Here is a 22824-nt window from a genome sequence, read left to right on the forward strand (position 1 = left end):
CCTGACATTTGGGTTCCTCCTTGTGAAATAGGGCTGGTTATTCCTGCCTCTTAAGATTGTCAGAGGAGTAAATGTTTGTCACAAACCATCCCTGGGCTGATGGCAGCAGTGCTGTTGGTTAGCAGATGGCTTTCAATGCTGGTTTCTCCGTCTGCTGCTTGCTCTGTGGAGCTTCAGGCTCCGGATCTGCGTCCTGCTTGGAGATTTGACTTCATTGGCTACCCCAGTTGTGTGGGAGGGCCTGGGATGCTTCTAGATTTCCCCTGCCTAACCCTGTGTTGGTGAAGCTGTGGTGGAGCCGGGGAGCTAACAGGAGTCCTGCACAGTGCCAGCTCCTGTCCTTCCGAGCTTAGCCTGTCCCAGTCTGAGATGCCAATGCAGCATCATTCTGATTGAACCTCCTTGAGTGCCAGGCCCACAGCAGCTCACTGCAAGTGCAGGCGGCAGGGGTGGAAGGTGAAGGGTGAATGCTCTTCCCAGTTATTTAGGTGCCTTCTAAAAACATTCCCCATGGAATCTCAAATGAATAAGTACCGTTTGAGATCTCACTGGGAGGAATGCAGGGTCCTGAACTTGAGGATCATCATGCTCTAGAGTCACGTTTTTCAAGGAGGAAAGCCTGCATCCTTTGTGGTATGGGTGATGGCGTTAGATGGTACTTGACATTGTTCGTTATAACTAGCTTATCAAACATGATTTATGGATCCTGTTATGTAAAAGAAGATTGAAGTAGGTGTTTTACAAGTTACTGGGTTATAGGTGTGTGCCACTGCACCTGGCCAGGACCCCATTTTCAAAGGGATAAAAGGGCAACAATGGGGTAAGGTGAAGTGATTTGTTTTACAACAATTTTCTGCTGGCCCTGATAGTTACACAAGTTGTTTTGATTGGTGCTGGAGTCTGTTCCCAAATCAAACTATACACAATTGCTTGCTAGGAAGCTAACTTGAGGGGATCATTAGTAAGCAGTAAGTAAATTAGATTTTAATAAAGATCCGTATTGTCATAAACATGGAATTTTGCAATAGTGCCATTACCTGAATATTTGGTTTTGGCGTGAAAAGATGCACTTTCTAGAATATTCCTTGCAGCAGATAGTGAGATGAGAGATGGCATGTATGTCCAACGTTAGGAAGTTTGTTAAAATATTATATGTCATATATAACAAAAAAGAACAAATAAAAATTTTTTAAAAATATTATACATCAACACAGAGAGAGAGTACAAAATCAGGAGAAGGTGGTGTGTCTGTGCCAGTATAGAAGGACATGGTGACAGTGGTTATCACTTTAACTCGGGGATTTCAACTTTTTTTTTTTAAGCCTCCTTTGTGTTCTGCTTTCATTAATGTATGTGCCCTTTTTCTAAGAGAAGAGTCAGACTCCACATCCTGCTCATGCAGAAAATCAGGCCACTCTTCTGATCCTGCGGTGACCTCTTCTCTTCCAGGTGTGGGGGCACAGTTGGTGCTATTTTCACTTGCCCACTAGAAGTCATTAAGACCAGGTTACAGTCTTCAAGACTCGCTCTCCGGACCGTCTATTATCCTCAGGTTCATCTGGGGACCATTAATGGAGCTGGAATGGTGAGACCGACGTCGGTGACACCTGGACTCCTACAGGTTCTGAAGTAAGTTCTATCCTGCACAGTCCTCTCTGCTTTTGCCACCGCACGCTTCTGTTCTGCTGTAGGACAGGATGTTCATCAAGCCCATCAGAGGGAATGGTCTGCACAGTCTGTAGTCCTATTTAAGAACAAGTATTTGGTGGTGGCGGGGAGTACTGAGGATTGAACCCAAGGGTACTCTACCTCTGAGCTACATCCCCAGTCCTATTTTTGCTGGTTTTTTTTTTTTTTTTTTTTTTTTTTTGAGACAAGGTTTCACCCAAGTTGCCTAGGTTAGCCATGAACTTGCAATCCTGCCTCAGCCTTTCAAGTAGCTGGAATTATAGGTGTGTGCCACCACATCCATCAAGAACTAGGATTCTTTATAACACCTTTGAACCCTGACCTTGTGCCCTTGGCTACAGGGATACTGCTGTGCATGTGATCATCATCCAGGGACAGTTGAGTAAACCAAACTACAAAGCAAACTGAAACCATATTTAAATTGTTACATCAGATTATTGCTGTTGCTCAAATCTTTTAAGGGCTAGCAAGGGAATAAAGGGTTAAAATCTTTTTAATTGACAAGATATGGGTTGTATTTTAAAGAGTAAGTGATATGCAAATGAAATGTTTTTGAATTTCACATTTTATTTAGAAATAAGTTATAGAAAATTTTGTTTTAGTACTAGACTAACTGCCCTCTTTATTATTTTTGTTGTAGGAACAGTATATCATTTGCTTGCTTACAAAGTAGCTAAATATTTCTAAATTGAATTTAGGGTACAGTCTCTTAACATTAAGGCAAAATAAAAGATTCAGAAGAGTATTTGACAGTCTTTTTTTTTAGCTTATGGTCTATACTTTTTTAAGAAGAGATATTTAGGGCTGAAGTTGTAGCTCAGTGGTAGAGTGCTTGCCTAAAGTGTGAGGCACTGGGTTCAATCTTCAGCACCACATAAATAAATCTACAACTAAAAAAAATTTTTTTTAAAGAGATGTTTAATAAATAATAGATAAATTTAACTGAGCTTGATATTCAGACCTCTGGAACTTATCCTTGGAAAAGATATATCAGGAAAGAAATTGTTGTTTGTTCCTGTAGAGATTTAGTCGGGAAACCTTAGAGAAAGAAGCAGTAACTGGAGATGCTTTGGCCTAACACACACATACACTCGGTACTTAGGCAGGGTCCAGCCACAGCTTAGATGTGGAATGTGTGCTTGGTTTGTTCTTAGGTACATTTTGTTTGTAAAACCTACCTGTGCAGCACTCAGACATCCCTGCCAAACATGATAAAGGGTGCATCAAGCTTACTGAGCAGAGCCCAATGACAGGACATCTGCTGGGGACCACGTGAGATTCAGAAACCCCCTCAGGGAAGGGAGACCTTCTCCAGAACAGTCCAAGTAATCTGTTATTTAAGTTAAACATTGAAGGTGGAGCGGAGACCCAACCAGGAGGAGATTTTGGTCAGGCACAGGGAAAATAGAATCCAGTGCCATGGAGGTGGATATGAACCTCAGCCAAGACACACAGCCACTGCCGTCCTCAGTGGCTTTGATTATACTTCCTACTGGCTTGTTCTGTTCACAGCAAAGGCAGACACTGGGTCCAGGTGACACCTTTCATCTAAAGAGCATGCAGTGTCGAACAGTGAAATTAAGTTCTATAAGATATATTATATTCCACATCTCCAATATCTTGTGTGTCTCATCTCCAATAATTCCTACCTCCCCCATATATGTCCCCAAGTAGGATAATCATTTATCAAAAATGTAACCTGAAGGAAAAGGGCTACTCTATCTCTTATAATATAGAAACATCTTCCACACTACACACAAACATTTTTGTTGTGGACCTACAACATTCATTGGTTGATATAACCACAGCTACCAAATAATGAAATACCACATGTACATACTTTTTAAACTATTTAACACTACATCAAAATATATTTTTTTAAAAAAAGAATTAAGTAAAATTTTAACTTGTTGGAAAACCATCTGTGAAGCAGCATTTTTTGTCTGGGAACTGTTTTATTCAGCTCCATCTCCTAAGCCTGATACATTTTTGTTTTGAGATTCTGCTGTACAGCTTAGCTGATGTTATGGCTTCAAACTAATAAAAGTCCACTTTCATGTAGTAGTATTTCTTTGTCTTCACAACCACCTTAAGGTATTCTCTCTCAGGCCTACTATTGCCCGTTGTTATAGATGAGGACATACAGATCAGAAGTTAAAAGAGGTATACCAAAGTCATGTTTGATGAATAGCCACCTTATTTTTAAGGATTTGGAGCAACTAATAGTAAGGTGAAAAACAGTAGCACAAGAGCCCTAGAGTGGAGGCTGAGCTGTTGTGTCTTTCAGGTCTTAACACAGAGACACATCAGTCAGCTTCTGGCTCAGACGTCCAGGACCATGTCCTACGCCATCCTGTCTGTCTGCTGCTTCTGTTTCCTTGGCTGTCTGCAGCCACACTGCCCCATGCTGCAGGAGCTACCCGGGCTTAGAGTCTACCCCACTCCTCTATGAGGCCCCTCCCTTGGTGATCACATTTCGTCTAGTGGTTGTAAATATCATCTGTGAATGACGGTGCTTCTCTCACAGGCCCTCTAGCTGCCTGAGATAGCTCGAACATTCACTGGCCATTCTAAATGTAACAGAGACAAACCAAACTCCCTGTACCCTGCTGCCCCCAGAACCTCCCTGTCTGGGTTAAAGCAGTGTAGTCTTTGTAGCTGTGAAGCTCTGGGGTCTGGAGTGGCCCTCAAGTCTTATTTCTCTCAACCCACAGTAGATGCTGTCAACTCTGCCTTCAGAATATACACAGAATCTGACCCTGATTCAACACCTCTTCTGGTGCTGTCCTGGCAGAGGCCAGTGTCACACCTGTGTCATGACAGTGGTTTCCCAACTGCCCTGCCCTAAGACTTAGCTGTCCCCATACTCAGTGTGTTCTCAGCACAGCAGCCAGAGAATCCTCTGCTTCCGTCCCTGCTGGGACTACCATCTTCCTCCAAGCAAAAGTTGCAGCCCACAGCTGTCCTTGATATCACCTCCTGTGTCCTCCCTTGTTCCTCCAGCCTCCTTGTTCCTTTAAAAGGCCAGGAACATTTTCTACCACAGGGTGCTTGTTCTGGACATTGTCTGCGTGGCTTTGTCACCTTTGCAGGAAGGCTCTGCAGTGATCATGCTCTTTAAAACTGAACCCTCCTCCACACCCATCCCCTCTGCCTGCTTTATTTCTATTCACAGCACTTATCTCCTTCCAACAGTGTAGTGGGTTTATTTACATGCTCTTTTCTTTCCTCTTGCCACCCTCCACTTGAACTTCTTGGAGGTAGGGACCTTTATATGATTGCTGAAGTGTCCTCAAGCACCTAGAATGAGGCCTATGACAGAGTAAGCACTCCATACATCAGCAAGTGGGTGGATTTAAACCATTGGATAGATAGTGCACCTGAAGGACTCAACATTCCCTGCCTTGTAAATAAATACTAGCTGCTGTCTTATGCATGTGCTTTCTGTACTGTTAAACAGATTTGTAAATGAACTTATTGGTTCCTGGGCCACAAAGGGGAACATCATATTACCTAATTCCCATCTGAAGAAAGTACAGTGGCCCTTCAGGGACAGTGCATATGTTTTCCTGTGGGAAGTTCTAAAGCAGGCTGCAGTCAGGCCACCATTGGCTGTGTGCCTCAGAGGATGGCTGCTTTTCACTGGGCTGCCACCCTGGTGGACTGTTAGCCACCCTGAGCCAGGGCGGTCACTTTGACCTGCAGAAAGAGCCCTTTATGTAGGAAACGACAGGCAAGGCCAAGGGCTCTAGCCTTTCCCCTGTGCTACAAAACCCATCTTTGTTTTCTGTTTACATTTGTAGAAGATACTGTTATTCAAAAGCTCAAATGATAGATGGCAGCTTGGAATCCTAATAACTTGGGAAGCTGAGGCAGGAGGGTTGCAAGTTCAAGGCCAGTTTTGGCAACTTAGCGAGACCCTGTTTCAATAAATAATAATAATAATAATAAAAGGACTGGGGGTGTAGCTCAGTGGTAGAACCCCCTGAGTTTAATCCCCAGTACCAAAAAAAAGCCCAAATGAATAGCAGTCACTTCATTAAACTATAGCTACTCATCTTATGTGCTGCTCTGTGAGGGAGTGCTGCTGTAAAAGACATCAGCCAGGCTGGGGTTGTGGCTCAGCAGTAGAGTGCTCACCTAGCATGTGTGAGGCCCTGGGTTCCATCCTCAGCACCACGTAAAGAAAAATAAATAGGGCTGAGGTTGTGGCTCAGCGGTAGAGCACTTGCTTAGTATGGGCAAGTCCCTGGGGATCCTTGGCGTCTCATAAAAATAAAAATATTGTGTCTATGTACAACTAAAAAAAATTAAAAATTAAATATTTTTTAAAAAGAAAAATAAAGGTATTGTATCTAACTACAACTAAAAAATAAATATTTAAAGAAAAAAAAGACATCAGAGTTTGTTTATAGGAAGTTTATTTTTCAAAATGCAAATCATTGTTTACTCAAGTTAACACATTTGAGAAAAAATTCTCCTTTGGAGAACTGATAACTTTCATTCTTTGAACAGTTACATAAAAGAATAAAAGGCAAGGTGTTAGCAAATTCAGGATGCATCTATTAAATTTACCAGAGTAATGTTTATTTCAGGTATCTGTTTTTTAAAAAAAAGTCTGGTTTAATTTTTTGTCAATAAGGTTTCTTTTAACTGCTGAGGTACCTTAAATTTGTTTTTTCAAGTATCTTTTTAATCCAAAAACTAATGTGTACATCAGTGAGCCAGTCTGTATTTTTAAAAAACTGACATGTTTAGATAAGACACTTGTCTTGGATTAGTCGGTGGTAAGCATATTGTGTTCTGAAACTGGCAAAGAGATTGAAATGCTCCGAACAAGACTGTAATTCCTTTTTACATTTCTTTCCCAAATGAAGGTTGATGTGACTGTGGGAAAATGAGTCTGAATCCTTATAAACCTTCTTTCGAAGCTAAAGTGGACCATTTATAGTAGGAACTTGATTGTTCCAGAAAAGTGTTGTAAACACCCAGATAGTTTAGACTTTTGGATTATATAACAGATTTGACTCTTTGCCAACTGTTAATATGAGTAACTATGGAGACCGCTGTCTTTACTTCTTTAAAGGTCTGAGTCACTTGAGGACACGAGCTCCCTGCTGCATTATGGATAAGAGCTCCCAGCTTCCTGGAGCCAGAGATTCCCTTAGTTGTGTTTAGAGCTGCACACTGTACATTTCTGGGACCACAGACGGAATTTAAGCTTTAAAAGATTGTCAAATATACTTAGCATTGAAAACCTTCATTGCATACTATGTCAGGAGGTGTAGGTTACTTCAAGGTGTTAAGGAAAGTTTGTGTTAAAAGAGCTTGTCTTTTTAACAGTCCTGCTTTGAGAAAGTATTTTAATTTCAAAATATTAAATTCTCATGACTCTCTTAAGAGCCAGATGGCTTACTCTTGGCCACTGTGAATATTCATTGAAACCCCATGAATTTCATTTTGAAGTATTGTGTTTATGGAATCCTAAGAGTTGTGTTTACACTGTAATCATAATCTAAGTTGTTTTTATAGCCTGACATATTTTTAGTAGGTTTTTTTGTTTTGTTTTTGTTTTTTGCAGTTCTGTGAATCAAACCCAGGGCCTCACACATGTTAGGCAAATACTCTACCACTGAACTGCACTCCCAGCCTAAATGATTTTATTTTTAAATCATTTCAGACTTACAGAAAGGTTACAGGAATGGTACTGATAACTTTCTTATAACTTTTTATAGATTCACCCAATTTTTTTTTTTTTTTTTTTTTTTTTTTTTAGTTGTAGTGGATTTTTTACTTTATTTCTTTCTTTATATTTGGTGCTAAGGATCGAAACCAGGACCTCACACATGCCAGGCCAGGCTCTACCACTGAGCCACAACCCAGTCCTTAGATTCACCCAATTTTTAACATTTTGATAATGTTCACACTTTGATTTTGGCTGTACACATTTATTTTCTGTCCATCTCAAAGTGGGTACCATGTGGCTTGTACCTTTATCCTTAGTCCTCCAGCATTTATTTTCCAAGAGAGAATAGTTGTTTTCAAATTCAAGAAATTCCATATTGATATGCTACTTTTTAATATTCTATAATCCATATTCCAGTTTTAGCATTTAATCTGTTATAAGTAACTGATTAAGAACTAAATTTTGCTTTACAACAGCATTTCTCCCCTGCTCTAGATCTTTCTTCAGTGAGTTTTTCCTCCTCTCTCCTTGCCTGGCCTTTTTGGGGGGCAGGGGAGGGATTGAGAACTGGGCATTAAACTCAGGGGTATTCCACCACTGAGCCACATCTTCAGCCCTACTTTGTATTTTATCTAGAGATAGGGTCTCACTGAGTTGCTTAGTGCCTCACTTTTGCTGAGGCTGGCTTTGAACTCGTGATCCTCCTGCTTCAGCCTCCTGAGCCACTGGGATTACAGGCGTATACCACCACACCCAGCTATTTATTGTTTTAAAAAGCTTTATTAAGATGAGTATTGTGGGGCTGGGGATGTGGCTCAAGCGGTATCGCGCTTGCCTGGCATGTGTGTGGCCTGGGTTCGATCCTCAGCTTTAGGCAGCAGCAGAAGACCCATCTGTTCATTTTAAGAAAAAAAAAAAGAAAAAGAAAAAGTTCAGTCTAGCTGTTGTTAGTATGTTCAGTTTTGTACAGCCATGACCATTATTTAATTTTAGAGCTTAATATAAAATCCTTTACCTGTTTGCAACCCTCCCATCTCTTGCCCCAGCCCCAGGTAACCAAATGCTAGTCTGCTGTCTGTCTATAGATTTGTTTCTCCTCACATTCATATGATGTATGTTGGCTTCGTGGGTCTGGCTTTTTCATCTAGCTGAATGTTTTTTGAGGTTCATCCTTACTGTAGCACATATCAGTATTTCCTTCCTCTCTACTATTGAAGTATGTTCCATTGTATGGTCAGGTCTTATTCTAAACTCATTGCTTTGACCTTCCTCAGATGCCATGGAGAAAAAAATGAAATATCCACTGCACTAGTGTGAGATGTGTTCCCTGGTCTAGATGTAGCAGTGTAGAGCAGAGTTTGCACCAAAGGGTTTAGTCTGGGCCACACTATTGAGTGTCCTGACATCACTGCCTACCAGTAAAGAAAGATTTTATGATTAGAAAATGAGATTGCAGTCTCTAATTTTTTTTAAGTAATTGGATTACATAAATTGAACTGAGGTCTCTCACTATTTTTTTAAATAATTATTATTTATATACCATGAAATTTGTCCTTTTAAAGTCTGCTGATCAGTAAGCTTTAGTATATTGAGTTAGGTGACCACTACCACTATGTAATTCCAGAATATTTAAAAAAGAAATATGTATCCATTAGCAGTATCCCTCCATCCCTACCCCAATTTCCTGGCAACTGCTAATTTAGTTCATGTCTCTAGGGATAAATATTTTATTCCTTTCTTTTTTTTTTTTTGAGAGGGAGAGAGAGAGAATTTTAATATTTATTTTTTAGTATTTGGCGGACACAACACATCTTTGTTTGTATGTGGTGCTAAGGATCGAACCCGGGCCGCGCACATGCCAGGCAAGCTACCACTTGAGCCACATCCCTAGCCCCATATTTTATTCCTTTCGATGCTACTGTAAATGGAACTGGGATTTTTTGGTTGGTTGGTTGTTGTTTTAGGACAGATCCCACTGTGTTACCCAGTTGGCCTCAAACTCCTGGGCTCAAATGATCCTTCTGCCTTAGCCTCCAAACTAGCCAGTGCTACAGGCAGGTACCACTGTACCCAGCATCGAATTGTTTTTTTAATTTTGTTTCAAAGTGCTCCTGTGTAGAAAAACAGCTGATTTTTCTCATACAGATCTCATACCCTGTAACCTTGCAGCACTTATTTATTAGCTATATTACTTTTTTTAGTGGATTCCCTAGTATTTTTAAAATATGTTTTATAACTTTATTTTATTTACTTATTTTTTTGTTTAGTGATAAGGATCAAACCCAGGGCCTTACCCATGCTAGGCAAGCGCTCTACCACCAAGCTACAGCCACAGCCAGCCCCCCCCCCCCCGTATTTTTTTTTAAATATTTTTAGTTATAGCTGGACAGAATGCATATATTTTATTTATTTATTTTAAAGAGAGAGAATTTTTTTTTTAATATTTATTTTTCAGTTTTGGGTGGATACAACATCTTTATTTTATATGGTGCTGAGGATCGAACCCAGCGCCCCATGCTCATGCCAGGCGAGTGCGTTACCGCTTGAGCCACATCCCCAGCCCCAACATATATTTTATTTATAAGATTCTTCTGTCCATAAATAGAGTTTTACTTTTTTCTTTTTAATCCAAATAACCTTTTTCTTATTTAATTGCTAGCTTCCTATTTTTAGGAAAGATTTTAAGGTATAAATATTTAGTTTAAGCAGTTGAAATATTTTGTGAACATCTAAAAATTAGGAGAGAAACCAAGGTTCACCATTTGGTTGATTGGTTCATCGAGGGGATCTAGAGCATGAAAAGTGACCTGAGGAAGGAGAAAAGCTGCTGGTGAACAGGACTTGAACACAGTTCATGTGCCATGAGCAGACATCAGCCTAACCACTCTTGCACCAAAAATTTCTGCTTGGTTTTGAGGAAATGGAAATATGGAAGTGGTAAAGATAGAGTTAACACTTCACTGTTGGCATAGAAGTAAAAATATCTTTTTATCATACCTTCAGCGTGTCATAATGAAGGTAAAACATTGCGTGTAACCCTTTGACTAGGATATGATTATTTGTGAACTGGTTCAACATAGAACACTGTCGAATTGAAGGTACTAGAAGAAAAGATTAATGGGGCATGGTGTTGTACACCTGTAAACCCAGCTGTTCGGGAGACTTAGACAGGAGGATTTCAAGTTTGAGGCCAGCCTGGGAAACTTAAGGAGACTGTGTCTCAAAATAAGAAATAGGGCTGGAAATATAGCTCAGTGGTAGATTATTCCCAGATTCAGTCCTGAGTGTGTGTGTGTGTGTGTACTCAGAAAGGAGAATAAATTAGAGAAGACCATTAATAAAAATAAGGTAAATTCTATTGGATTGAGCCATTGAAATGAATAAATTTAACCAACTTGAATTACCATATTTGAGTAGGAAAATGTCTAAGAATGTTCTATACCATTTTAGGGTTTTCTGTGTTTCTTTTAATCAGAAATCGAATTAACTTTTTTAAAACATATTGGCAAGGTTGTGGAGAAATTAGAAGCCTTAGGCGTTGCTCTTAGGCATGTGTGATAGCACAGACCCTGTGGAAAACAGCATGGTAGCTCCTCAAAACCTAGAATGACCCTGTGACCCAGCAATTCTGTTAGTATAAATCCAAAAGTATTAAAAACAGGATTTTGAACAGATACCGTATTTGTACACCTGTCTTCATAGCAGCATTACTCACAGTAGCCAGAAAGTAGAAGGCGCTCTGGTGTCTACTAATGAATGAATGGATGAGTAAAATGTGGTGTATATAACAATAGAAGGTCATCACACCTCTAAGGAGAAGGAAATTTTGATGCTAGGGCATAGATGACCCTCAAAATATGCCAGGTAAAATAAGCCAGTCACAAAAAGGAGACACACGTTATATAATTGCACTGGTGGGAGTGTCTGGAATGGTCAGATGCAGAGTCAAAGTGGAATGGCAGGTCAGAGAGGAGTGGGGGCAGGACTGTTTGGTAGGAAGTGTCAGCTGGAGATGTACTGGAGGTAGACAGGGGAGTTGTCCACAACAGTGTGCATGTCCTCAGTGCCACTGACCAAGATGGTAAATTTTGGGCTGGGGATGTGGCTCAAGCTGTAGAGCGCTTGCCTGGCATGCATGCAGCCTGGGTTCGATCCTCAGCACCACATACAAAACAAAAATGTTGTGTCCGCGGAAAACTAAAAAATAAATATTAAAAAATTCTCTCTCTCTCTCTCTCTCTCTCTCTCTCTCTCTCTCTCTCTCTCTCAAAAAAAAAAATTTTAAAAAAAAAGATGGTAAATTTTGTTATATATATTTGTACAATCTTGAAAAGAATGGTGGTGCATGCCTGTAATGCCAGCAGCTCAGGAGGCTGAGACAGGAGGATCACAAATTTTTTTTTTTTTTTTTAAAGAGAGTGAGAGAGGAGAGAGAATTTTTTTTTTAATATTTATTTTTTTTTTTTAGTTTTCGGTGGATACAACATCTTTGTTTGTATGTGGTGCTGAGGATCGAACCCGGGCCGCATGCATGCCAGGCGAGCACGCTACCGCTTGAGCCACATCCCCAGCCCAGGAGGATCACAAATTCAAAGCCAGCATTAGCAACTTATCGAGGCCCTAAGCAACTCAGCCAGACCCTGTCTCTAAATAAAAATATAAAAGGTGGCTCAGAGATTAAGCACCCCTGGGTTCAATCCCCAATACCCCAAAATAATAAATAAGATTTATCATAGTATCATTTTGGGGACTCAAGAGGTTAGACTTTGGCTTTAAATAACCTTCACATATACCATGAAACTTGGTAGGCTTTTCTGTTCCTTCTGTCCTGTTTAGGGCTCTGCTACAATAGGCAATGATCTATAAGATAATGATGCTATAAATAAAGAGGTATTTCCAAAAGAAATACCACCCAGAGAAATCTCTGAGCTGTTCTTATGATTGAGGACACTTCCCTTTACCGGAGCTTTTCGTTATGTAGCACAAACCCTCAATATCTTGCTCCTGTGGAGCAGGGAAAAGGCTTGTTGAAAATATGTCCAGTGATTGCTTTTGCAGCAGGCTGTGTCAATGTGTTAGTGGAAATGGGACTCAGGGCCTACTCCTGCAGGTGTAGTGGAGTTGGGTAAGGGTTCCTTAACATTATATTATCTGAAGGAATGATGTGAAAGTTGACTTTTCGCCATTTGGCACAGTCCTCCCATAAGGGGTATTAAAGGTATGTCTTTTTATTATTCAGGTCGATCTTGGAGAAGGAAGGACCAAAGTCACTCTTTAGAGGCTTGGGTCCAAATTTGGTTGGAGTGGCACCGTCAAGGTAAGCATTGAATTATGCGCTTGCTCCTAAGAGTAGTGTCCATGTTGGGCCTTTTTTGCCAGAGGGCCACACTGCTAACTGGCCAGTTTCGTTTTCTGTGTTGGATTCACCTAAATATATCTGACCTTCAGAGATGGTGATAGCTGTGATTGTGTTCTTTTGTGTGAGATAGAAATTCTGGTTATTTTATTAAGTAGAAAAACTAATTTGCTATCATCACCTATAATCTCCCTTAAGCTTTTGCTGTCCTAAGTGTGGTATGTGGTCACCATGTGGTGTTATCTGGGAGCTTGTGAGAAACCACACAGTCATGTCATCTCAGGGCACGCCCAGGCCTACAGCCTAGCAAGATCCCCAGATGATCATGTGCAGTTGGAAACATTGATCTGAAGGAACTGGAAAGGCACCCAGGCTTTACTTTTTAGGCAACATTTTATTCCATATAATTTAGAATAAGTGTTCCAGTGGGCCAAGGAGGGTAAAAACAGGGAATAATAGAAAAATAACTGGTTAACATCAGTTCTTTTTCATAAGAATTAAAGCAGAGGAAAGTTGACGATCACACCAGTTGAAACTGTCCCTTTTGGGAACGTTAACAGTTATCTAATCCTGATTTCTTGGAGGGACAGATAGTTTGGTGACAAGCAACTTCAACACAGGGACTCCACTGCTTTTGTCTGATCTCTTGGGGCCCAGGTAGGAATTTAGTCCAAAGTAGTGGCCTCCTGCAGTTTTTATTTTAACAGTAGTCTAGATCCTAAGATGAGTGGCTAGGGTTGTGGTCAGTGGTAGAGCGAGTACTTGCCTAGCATGCACGAGGCACTGGGTTTGATCCTCAGCACCACATAAATGTAAAACAAAGGTATTGTGTCCACCTAAAAAAGAAGATCCTAAGATGAAACTTAAATCCTATGATTGGATTATTAGCCAACAAGAAAAAGAAACATTTTGCCTGCATTACGGGGAAACTTCCAAGCAGCCTGTACTCCTGAGCCCCAGCAGCAAGGAGGACAGAGGAGAAGGACTGAGAAGACTGGAGCAAGGGACAGAAACACTGCGCTGGCCTTAGTATATTTTAGAAATGTTACAAGCTTTTAAAGTTAAAAGTCTATATTGCTGCTGTTAGCATTCATCCAGAATGAAGAACATAAAAGAACTTGGTAAACATATCACCAGATATCACTTTCCTCAATTGTTTTGGATACTCTGTCATCATTAAATAATTCTGGCAGGGCAAGCAAGAACTTTCTGAGCAGGTTTTGGTTTTAGCACAGGTGAGGTCATGGTTTTGGTTGTATATTTTCTCCCATATTATTTATTATGCCTCACATATATATTTTGTAGTGCCATAATGATTTCTTTATAGCATTCTCTCTTTGTTCTAACAGGGCTGTGTACTTTGCATGTTACTCCAAAGCCAAAGAGCAATTTAATGGCATTTTCGTGCCTAATAGCAATATTGTGCATATTTTCTCAGCTGGCTCTGCAGGTATGTTACCTAGTGAGTGAAATAAAAGCCTCTTGCTTCCTAAAGCATGTGTCCCCCCTAGCCCCCCAGAAATTCACTTCCTATTCTTTTTGACCCAAAATCATTTTCAAAAGCTTTATGTTAGAACTGATGGAATGATGTTTGAGAGTAGTTTGTAACTTGATTTCCTTTTCTTTGACTGCTCAAGCTTTTTATTCTCCCTCAAAATTCACATGTTCTCCTGCATGCTGCCAGTCAGTGCTATTTTTTTAATGTTATTAGTGTGTTTTTCATGTCTTTCTGCTTTTCCCATTAAGTTGTTTCCTGAAATCAGAGCTGCTTTCTTTGTGACTCCCCAGGATCTGGCAGGCCCATCTGCCCTTAATACCTGGGTACACAGCGAGGGCTCAGGGCTATGGGGCAGTGTTTTCAGGACGGGTGACAGGTCAGAGAGCTTTTGTTCTCTTTTGAGCAAGTCATTCCACTCATTGTAGAACTTGGGGCAGGACTGTTCCTCAGGAAGTCCTATGCAGAAAGCATGGACTTGCAGATTGCCAAGAGAAAGTCTGTCTTTTTATACAGAGGCTTATGTCCACTTAAACATATTTTAGAGAATTTAAATTGACATTTTATAAAAATTTCCACCTTGTGCCAGTCTGTGGGTATAAACACCAGTTTCATTTGCCTCTGTTACCCCAGTAAGTGTACTAGCAACCCATTTGAATATTTAGAGATTATGATTTTTAGACCCTGAATAGAAAACATTAAGCAGAGCTGCTTCACACAAGAGAAGCATTTCCACTTCGTGTGGAGCTCTGAGGAGGACATAGCATTCCAAATTAGGTCTATCTTCACTTAATGGGCCAGTAGTGAGTTAACCAGAAGCCAGAAGCTACTGGTTAGTTTTATGACTTGCAAAAATAACCCAGAACAGGTAAATAAAGCAGACCTTCAGGGAACTTTATAAGCAAGTGTCTTCCTAATAATTAATCTACTTAGGACTCTGGATGGCATGAGGTATCAGAGGAGTTGGAACTAATACCACAGCCTGGCCTTTTTTTTGACTGATTTGAAAGATGAGCAAAGTTGAGTCCTAAGCAGATCAGTCTCAATAGTTCATTTCCTGAAATGATTCATCTGGCTTAAAATTTCTAAGTTTGAATTCAGGTGAAAAGGGATTGAATTCCTTTTTTCCAAATTAGATATAAGGTAACATTTGGATTACATTAGCAACTTCTTAAAAAAAATTCCTTGAGGATCTGAACCTTCTAAGTTGTGGGAATCACATTAGAAGAAAGGCCAGCAGCACCACCTAGGGGTGAGAGAGACCCAGCAGGCTCTAGGAAGCTGAGCGCTTTCTCCGGGTCCAGGAGTAGACACGGTACAGTTTAGAGACTGCGACTTCCATCTGCAGTACAGAGAGGTATCTGCCTCCGCCACCCAGTTCTGTTAAGCCACAGGATTCCTGGTTTCGCAAGCTGTGTATGGCATGGGCAACTTTGATAAGCACTGGCTCTGCCCAGTAATGACTTTATTTTGCTGTTCTTTTCTTCCAGCTTTTGTCACAAATTCCTTAATGAATCCTATATGGATGGTTAAAACTCGGATGCAGCTAGAGCGAAAGTAAGTTTTTGATTGTCCCTTCCTTAATGTAAGAATTTGGTGGGATTTTTCCTTCCCCAGTTCTAGCTATGGTGTTAGATGTAGGACTCTTCAGTCATCCCCCTTTTTTCCCCTCTCAATCTAAGCATGTGTAGAAATACTTTATATTTTGAGATTTGTGCTTGTAAGCATTGTGGGGAGAGGAGGGCCACAGAGATGGCAGAAGAAGATGGGAAGTGCTCTCAGGGCTATGTGCAGGCCCCACCAGGTTACATGCTGAGGGTCCTCTGGAGGCCTCACCTTCCAGGGGAGGAAGTTGAAAGAGCAGAACAGCACAAGCCTTCAGGCCCCAGAGGGAAGTTGAATAAGGCCCTCAGAAACACTCAGTTTGGGCCCTGAAATTCTAGCCAGGCATTGTTGTTGGCTTTGTTTTTGTTTGTTTGTTTTTGGTGCTGTGGATTCCTTTGGCATTCTGGGGAAACCTGTAGGCTCTTTTTAGAATAAAGTATTTTTAACACAATCATAAATAGTTATTAAAATACAATTAGCTGGGTACAGTGGCCTAAGACTGATCCCAGCAACCCAGGAGGCACATAACAAGGTGAGGAGGTCCGTCTTCTGAGGCAGCAAGGACACCCACCATCCTGAGAGCAGCCAGGTTACAGAAAAGGCTTGAGACAAGAAAGCACCTTGGTCAGAGGATGAAATCTCAGCAATTTAGCTTAAAACTCCTAATCAGGTCCATTTTATGATTCTAAAATTTATATCACTTTATTCCATAACACAGAATAACTGTTCCAGTGAATCAAGCAGAGGAGGGCTGTCTGTATAAGGCAATTCTAGTAACTCAGGAGGCTGAGGCAAAAGGATCACAAGTTCAAAGCCAGCCTCTGCCAATTGGGGAGGCCCTGAGCAACTTAGTGAGACCCTGGCTCAAAAAGGGCTAGGGATATGGCTCAGTGGTTAAGCGCCCTTGGATTCAATCCCCAGCACCAAAAAAAAAAAAAAAAAGGGACATAATAAAAAGAAGTTTGGCCAGAATTACTTTTCCTTGTAACATAGCAATTAGGAGACTGAACAATTAAAAACAACTGGTCAACATCAGTTCACTCTAAGTTACCTTTTTTGTAAAATGATTAAGACAGGGAACCAAGTTTAGAAATAATAGAATAAAAATATTCCATTCATGCATGAGGCCCTGGGTTCAGTCCTCAGTGCGTGTACAAAATAATACTCTGGAGCCTGGGGAAACCTTTGTATTTACCAGCCTGTCAGAATTTTGGTGAATTTTTCTTCCTTTCACACATTTCATGTGTGAATTTTGTCCTGCTTTCCACTTAAGCACCGTCCTGTGTCTTGCTGCACCTTGACTTTGAATCTGGTACTTGCCATCCCATTCTTAAATTTTTGGATTGTTTTGAGTGTATTGCAGTTGTGATTCCCCTGGGACGAGCATTATCCTCCATGGGCTCTTTATAGAATTAGGTCAGAGGCTGTGAACACAATTCTCCAGCCCTTAATATAGACCAACCACTCTGTGGGCCAATCAGGTGCCCCAGTGTGTTGAGCTGGCCTCACAGGGGGCCAAGGGTCAGCCGGCCACAGGACAGATTACAGATTTCTCTCTTGTGCATTTTCTCTGTACATTTGGCGATCACCTTTGTGACCTGGTGCAGCGATCTCTCAGTCACTTGTCATTGGTTCTCCCCATGCAGAATAAGGGGCTCCAAGCAGATGAACACACTCCAGTGCGCTCGACACGTTTACCAGACAGAGGGCATCCGTGGCTTCTATAGAGGATTAACTGCCTCATATGCTGGAATCTCAGAAACTATCATCTGTTTTGCTATTTATGAAAGTTTAAAGAAGTATCTGAAAGAAGGTCCATTAGCCTCTTCCACAAGTGGAACTGAGAAAAATTCCACAAGTTTTTTTGGACTCATGGCAGCTGCTGCTCTTTCTAAGGGATGTGCCTCCTGCATTGCTTATCCACACGGTATGTTTTGCCTTTTACTTCCAGAGCAGTCAAGCAGTTGACAGGTTTGTCATTTGTCACTGTATCAGGACCTCCATAGCACAAACTGAAGTGCACATACAGGTTGAGTGTCCTTTGTCTGAAATGCTTATGATTAGAAGTGTTTCAGATTTGGGGATTTTCAGGTTTTGTAATGTGTGTGTAGGCTTTACCAGTTAAGCGTGCCTAATCTGGCCAACATGATGCACCAGAAGTTTCAGGCAGATTATTGGGTTGGGGGTGCTCACCCTATACCTACAGGTAAGGTGGGTGAGCACAAGTGGCCTTAGCTACTTTGGCAGAGATCAGATCAGTGGTGGGAACTGCTTCATTCAGCTTCAGCTGATTGGGGCCAGAATGAGTCTTACTTAAAATTCCTTGATTGAAAATATTACGTGGGAGCCAAACTTAAAAATCACTCAGCTTCAGTTTGAGTGGAGTGATGAGTAAGGCTGCTTTGGGTAAGTTTAATTTTTAGCAATTTTGTTTGTCTTGGTGCTGGAGATGAAGGGCCTCATGAATGCTAAGTATGTGCTTTGCCTTTGAGCACTGCCCTCAGCTAATTTTATTTTTTAAAGAATTATAGAATTACTGTCCCACTGACATACTTTTTTAAAAAAGACCTTGGACAGTAGCAGACACCTCTGTAATCCCAGCTACTCCTTCACCTAAGGCAGGAGGATCACAAGTTTGAGCTGAGCCTGGGCAACTTGACAAGACCCTGTCTCAAATTTTTAAAAAGGCTGGGATGTGGCTTAGTGGTAGACCATTTGCTTGAGGCCCTGGGTTCTATCCCCAGTACCACAAAAACAAAACAAGCCCAACCACACTTAGTTTATCGTGCTGTGAGATACAGGCTGTTTCCCAAGCCTGCTGTACTGTCAGCACATGGTATCAAGTATTGGTGGCAGGTATCACGTTCCACCCTGTGCTGGGACACTACCAGGCGACCCAAAGGGATGATAGAGTAGAGGTCATCCAGGGTCTGAGTTCTGCACATCAGGTAGGAGTGACTAGTGTCTAGCTGTGGGTGCCTGGGGAGGAGGCCAAACCAGCAAAGTCTTGAAGAAGGAGGAAACGGCTTTTCAGCTGGACAGAGTGGAAAGGATTTGAGGAGGAGAAAGTTATGAAAGGGAGTAGGAGATGCGCTAAAAGGAATTTACCCTTTTTTTATCTAAGCTTGTGACTGTCCTGTCCAAATAGAACCAGGATGGCAGATAGACATAGCTGAACCTTCTCTCCATTTCATTTGTAGCCTAAAGCAGGTGTTTGTCTCTCTGCAGAGGTCATTAGAACTCGGCTCCGGGAGGAGGGCACCAAGTACAAGTCCTTCATCCAGACAGCGCGCCTGGTGTTCCGGGAGGAAGGCTACCTCGCCTTCTACAGAGGACTCTCAGCCCAGCTCATCAGGCAGATCCCAAACACTGCCATCGTGTTGTCCACCTATGAGTTAATTGTGTACCTGCTGGAGGACCGTGTGCAGTAGCAGGCCACACGCTGTGCTCTAGGAGAATAAAACTGAGAAACTAGAGATTTTTTTCCATTGATGTTTAGAGTGTCTGAGACTGAAACAGGAAAGGCCATAGAGCATCTGGCTCCTGTCACCTGCTGGACATTTCCTTTTGGATTCATGCTTTCTGGAAGGTTTAAATTCATTAACGTTAATAGTTAATTATAACTTTTTTTTTTTTTAACTTAAGAGGATTCAGGATTAAGAGGCAACTAAATTAAATCATGCTATTTAATTTAAGTGTGCATTTGGTTTGTGTCCTCTTTTATGCTCATCCTACTTTGAACTGTAGGAACACAGAGGCTGAAGCACAACTTATAAACATTTTTCTAAAGGAACCCTCATCTACCCCATTTGGACCAGAGGCAGGAATTTTAAAGGACTGTTTCCTACTCGTGGATGGTCCTCCAGAAGTGAACCCTCAGAAGACAGGCTCACTCCAGCCTGGCTGTGAATGTTGAGTGGGGGGGGGCAGCAGCCGTTCCTCTGCAGTCTCTGTTCTTGGGTCTCTGCTGTTGGAGAGATGGAACTTCACACAGGAGTGATTGCCCACCCCTGGGGAGGTCACTCATACTGACAGGAGGTGCTAGAGTTGTATAAATACCTCTGATCAAAGCCTAAAAACAAATTACCAGAATTTTACTCCTAGCTTTTAAAGGAAACAATAAAGGAGCACGATGATTATAACAAGACAAAAGGCAGGTAAAAATCTGTAGTCTTCCAGTAGCTCTTTCACTAGAATTGGTATATGAAGTTTATTTTGCAATCTGAATGTTTCAAAAGAGATTTGATCCTGATACATTGTATTTCAGATTCAATTGCAGATACTTTGGTAAGGATGAGGGGAGGATGTTTTCAAGTAGAATTTAAATCAAGTTTGATTTTATAGTCATAGGGAAGTCAGTTGGTGTTCTTGAGCTCACTAATATAATCTGCTTCAACTACTACCTAAAAGGGAAACTGTAGCCAGTCTTCATTGCTTCTAAAGTGCATGATGGAAAACATTTAATTATTTATTTAAATTAGGTATATATGATAGCAGAATGCATTTTGATTCATTGTACACGGTTGCAGCACAACTTTTCATTTCTCTGGTTGTACAATGGGAAATTGATTTCTAATCTAGAAGCTCCTTGTAGTGTTTGATAGTGGCATTTACCACAACCTCATTTTTTAAAGATTTTTATTTATTTTTATGTGGTGCTAAGGATCAAACCCTTACATGTGCTAAGTAAGCACTGTTCCACTGAGCTACAACCCCAGCCGCATCATTTTTATACTCTCTAAAACCAGAATTCTTTCTAAAAATGAGATTGCTTAACTTTTCACTTATACATTCTTGAATATTTTGATGTTGAGCCAGTATAATTTAATTTTCTGTCTCTCCTTCACCGGGCCATCAAAGTGAAAGAAAACTGAGCACTCAAATGGGAGAGCTGCTGGTTTCATGGGGAATACCACTGCTGGGGCTGAGCGGGGAAACCCCATGATTTATTCCTCTCTGCTCACAAGCTCAGTCATTGGGATTTCATTATTTTTAAATAATCATATGTACATATACACATATATATTTGTGACTTTAAAAACCCTCATTGCATGCCTAGTATATGCCATGAACTATTCAAGGTATTAGGTATTTTCTCATTTAAATTCATCCTGGTGACCTTGTGAGGCAGGTGGTACCATCCACACAAGAAGTGAGTGGGATTATGTCAGGTGACTTGCAAGTGGTAAGTGGTAAACTGACCCACAGTAGCCCGCTGTCCTGCTTGTTGAATAAATTGAAAAAGAGGTCTAAAGGGCCTTGGAGCCTGTGGAATGTTCTGACTCCAAAGTCTGTGTTAGGTAATGCCTGAGATATAAAAAGAGAACAGTTCTACTTTGGCTCAGTTATAGAGATTCCAGTCCATGGTTGATTGGCTGATAGCTTTGGGGCCTGCAGGGAGGCAGCATGTCATGGCAGGAGCACCGTGGCAGAGCATCACTCACCTTGTGGCCCAGAAGCAAAAAGAGGAATAGATAGGGATTTCCAGTGAACTGAGTCACCACCACCTTCCAATAACAAAGAAGGCTGGAGACAAAGACTTAATAAAAGGTGAGGGTGTCATTCTAGGTCCAACCAAAGGCAGGAATGTTCTGACTCCAAAGGCAAACCATTCAGAAAGCTGCATTCATAGGCAGCGCTGCTGACCAAGGTGTGCTTAAACTAGTGAACGAGGGATGTGACAGCTGGATGTCATACATTGTTCTCACATAGTGCACTCATTCCTTTTGGATACAAGCGCACACTTATTGGAAAGGTGATGATTAAACTCGGGCCCACACATTGAAGGTATGCTACACATCATAAGATATTTGTGTGCTCATGGCTGGGAAAAAGCTGCAAGCCAAGACAGTCCGGAGCAAGGGCTTTGTTCAAACACCCTTATCTAGGAGAGGAGGTCTAGTCCAGGCCCAAGCACCCCCTAGGCTTCACCTTGGTTCCTTTCACTCACCGGGGTTCCTCCTTCCTGCCCAGTGAAAGCACCGAATGGAGTGTGGGCAGCTTCCCTGGCAACAGAAAACAAAGATGACATTGATGCACAAATAACCCATCTCTGCCTCACAGAACTTAATATCGATCTCAAAAACAGTGGTAAGTTTGTGGGGTTACAGAAACATTTGCTTAGATAAAAATATTTCCTCTTAGCGTTTATTGACCAATTTAGCACAAATCAATACTGCTACACTCCCTCAAGTGCACCTTCCTTTCACCCCGCCCGCGATAACTAACCAGTTTGCAGTTCAGTGTTAACCACCTCTACTTCTTACAAATACATCAATAGGCTTTATTCAAATTTAGGATACTGTATAATTAACCAGCATGTGGATTTTCCCCGCCTTTGGTACACGGATTGAACTCAGGGGTGGGTACTCGGCCACTGAGTCAGATCCCCAGTCCTATTTTGTATTTTACTTAGGGACGGGGTCTCACTGAGTTGATTAGCGCCTCGCCTACTGAAACTGGCTTTGAACTCCTGTCTCTGCCTCCTAAACCCCTGGGATTACAGGCATGTGCCACCGCGCCCTGCTCAGTGGATTTTTAAAAGTGTACCACCCTTCCAGGTCAATACCTCCAGCCCTGAGGTTCTTTCTAACGTTTGCATGAAGATCCTAGGATTAACCTTGTCTCCGTCGCAGGACGCTTGTGTCTGTACAAGCTAATTTTCAACCTTGTGCCTTCAGAAGTTGCAACGGCACTGAGCGCATAGGCAAGGTTTGGCTAGACGTCGAGAGAAGCGGACTAGCGGGAGGAGAGAACCAACGGCAAGCAGCCCTCGGTGGCAGGACGCGGAGATAGCCCCAGCGGCTGGAGCTCGACCCACGCGGGCCGGCGCGTGCGCGGGCGGGACTCTGGCCTGCCTCTGCGCGCCGCCTTCCACCTCCGGACGCCGGGGGGCGCACCCGAGCCGGCGCCGCGCGCTTCCGCCGGCGCCCCGCCCACCCGGGCTCGCCCCGCGCCGCGATAGGCTGAGCGGCGGGAGCGCGCCGAGTCAGG

The 22824-nt window shown here is 41.8% G+C and overlaps 1 protein-coding gene and 1 long non-coding RNA gene across 3 annotated transcripts in view; one reads left to right on the plus strand and one right to left on the minus strand.

Moving 5' to 3' along the window:
• Slc25a33 (solute carrier family 25 member 33) overlaps positions 1-19526 on the plus strand; it is a 30627-nt gene extending 11101 nt beyond the window's left edge. For both annotated transcript variants that reach the window (XM_078025226.1, XM_005334751.5), the window contains exons 2-7: positions 1450-1629; positions 12615-12692; positions 14081-14181; positions 15717-15783; positions 17478-17758; positions 19060-19526. In XM_078025226.1, the coding sequence (XP_077881352.1) occupies positions 1450-1629; positions 12615-12692; positions 14081-14181; positions 15717-15783; positions 17478-17758; positions 19060-19262 (910 nt within the window). In that variant the 3' untranslated portion in view covers positions 19263-19526. The remainder of the gene's footprint in view (positions 1-1449; positions 1630-12614; positions 12693-14080; positions 14182-15716; positions 15784-17477; positions 17759-19059) is intronic.
• Positions 8136-22718, minus strand: LOC144367853 (uncharacterized). Its single transcript, XR_013427388.1, has 3 exons — positions 22400-22718; positions 21782-21836; positions 8136-8268 (listed from the first exon to the last, which is right to left on the minus strand). It is a non-coding gene; the product is annotated as an uncharacterized LOC144367853 (long non-coding RNA).
• Positions 22719-22824: the final 106 nt, after the last annotated feature.

This window comes from Ictidomys tridecemlineatus, chromosome 11, assembly GCF_052094955.1.
Source record: "Ictidomys tridecemlineatus isolate mIctTri1 chromosome 11, mIctTri1.hap1, whole genome shotgun sequence".
Taxonomy (NCBI): domain Eukaryota; kingdom Metazoa; phylum Chordata; class Mammalia; order Rodentia; family Sciuridae; genus Ictidomys; species Ictidomys tridecemlineatus.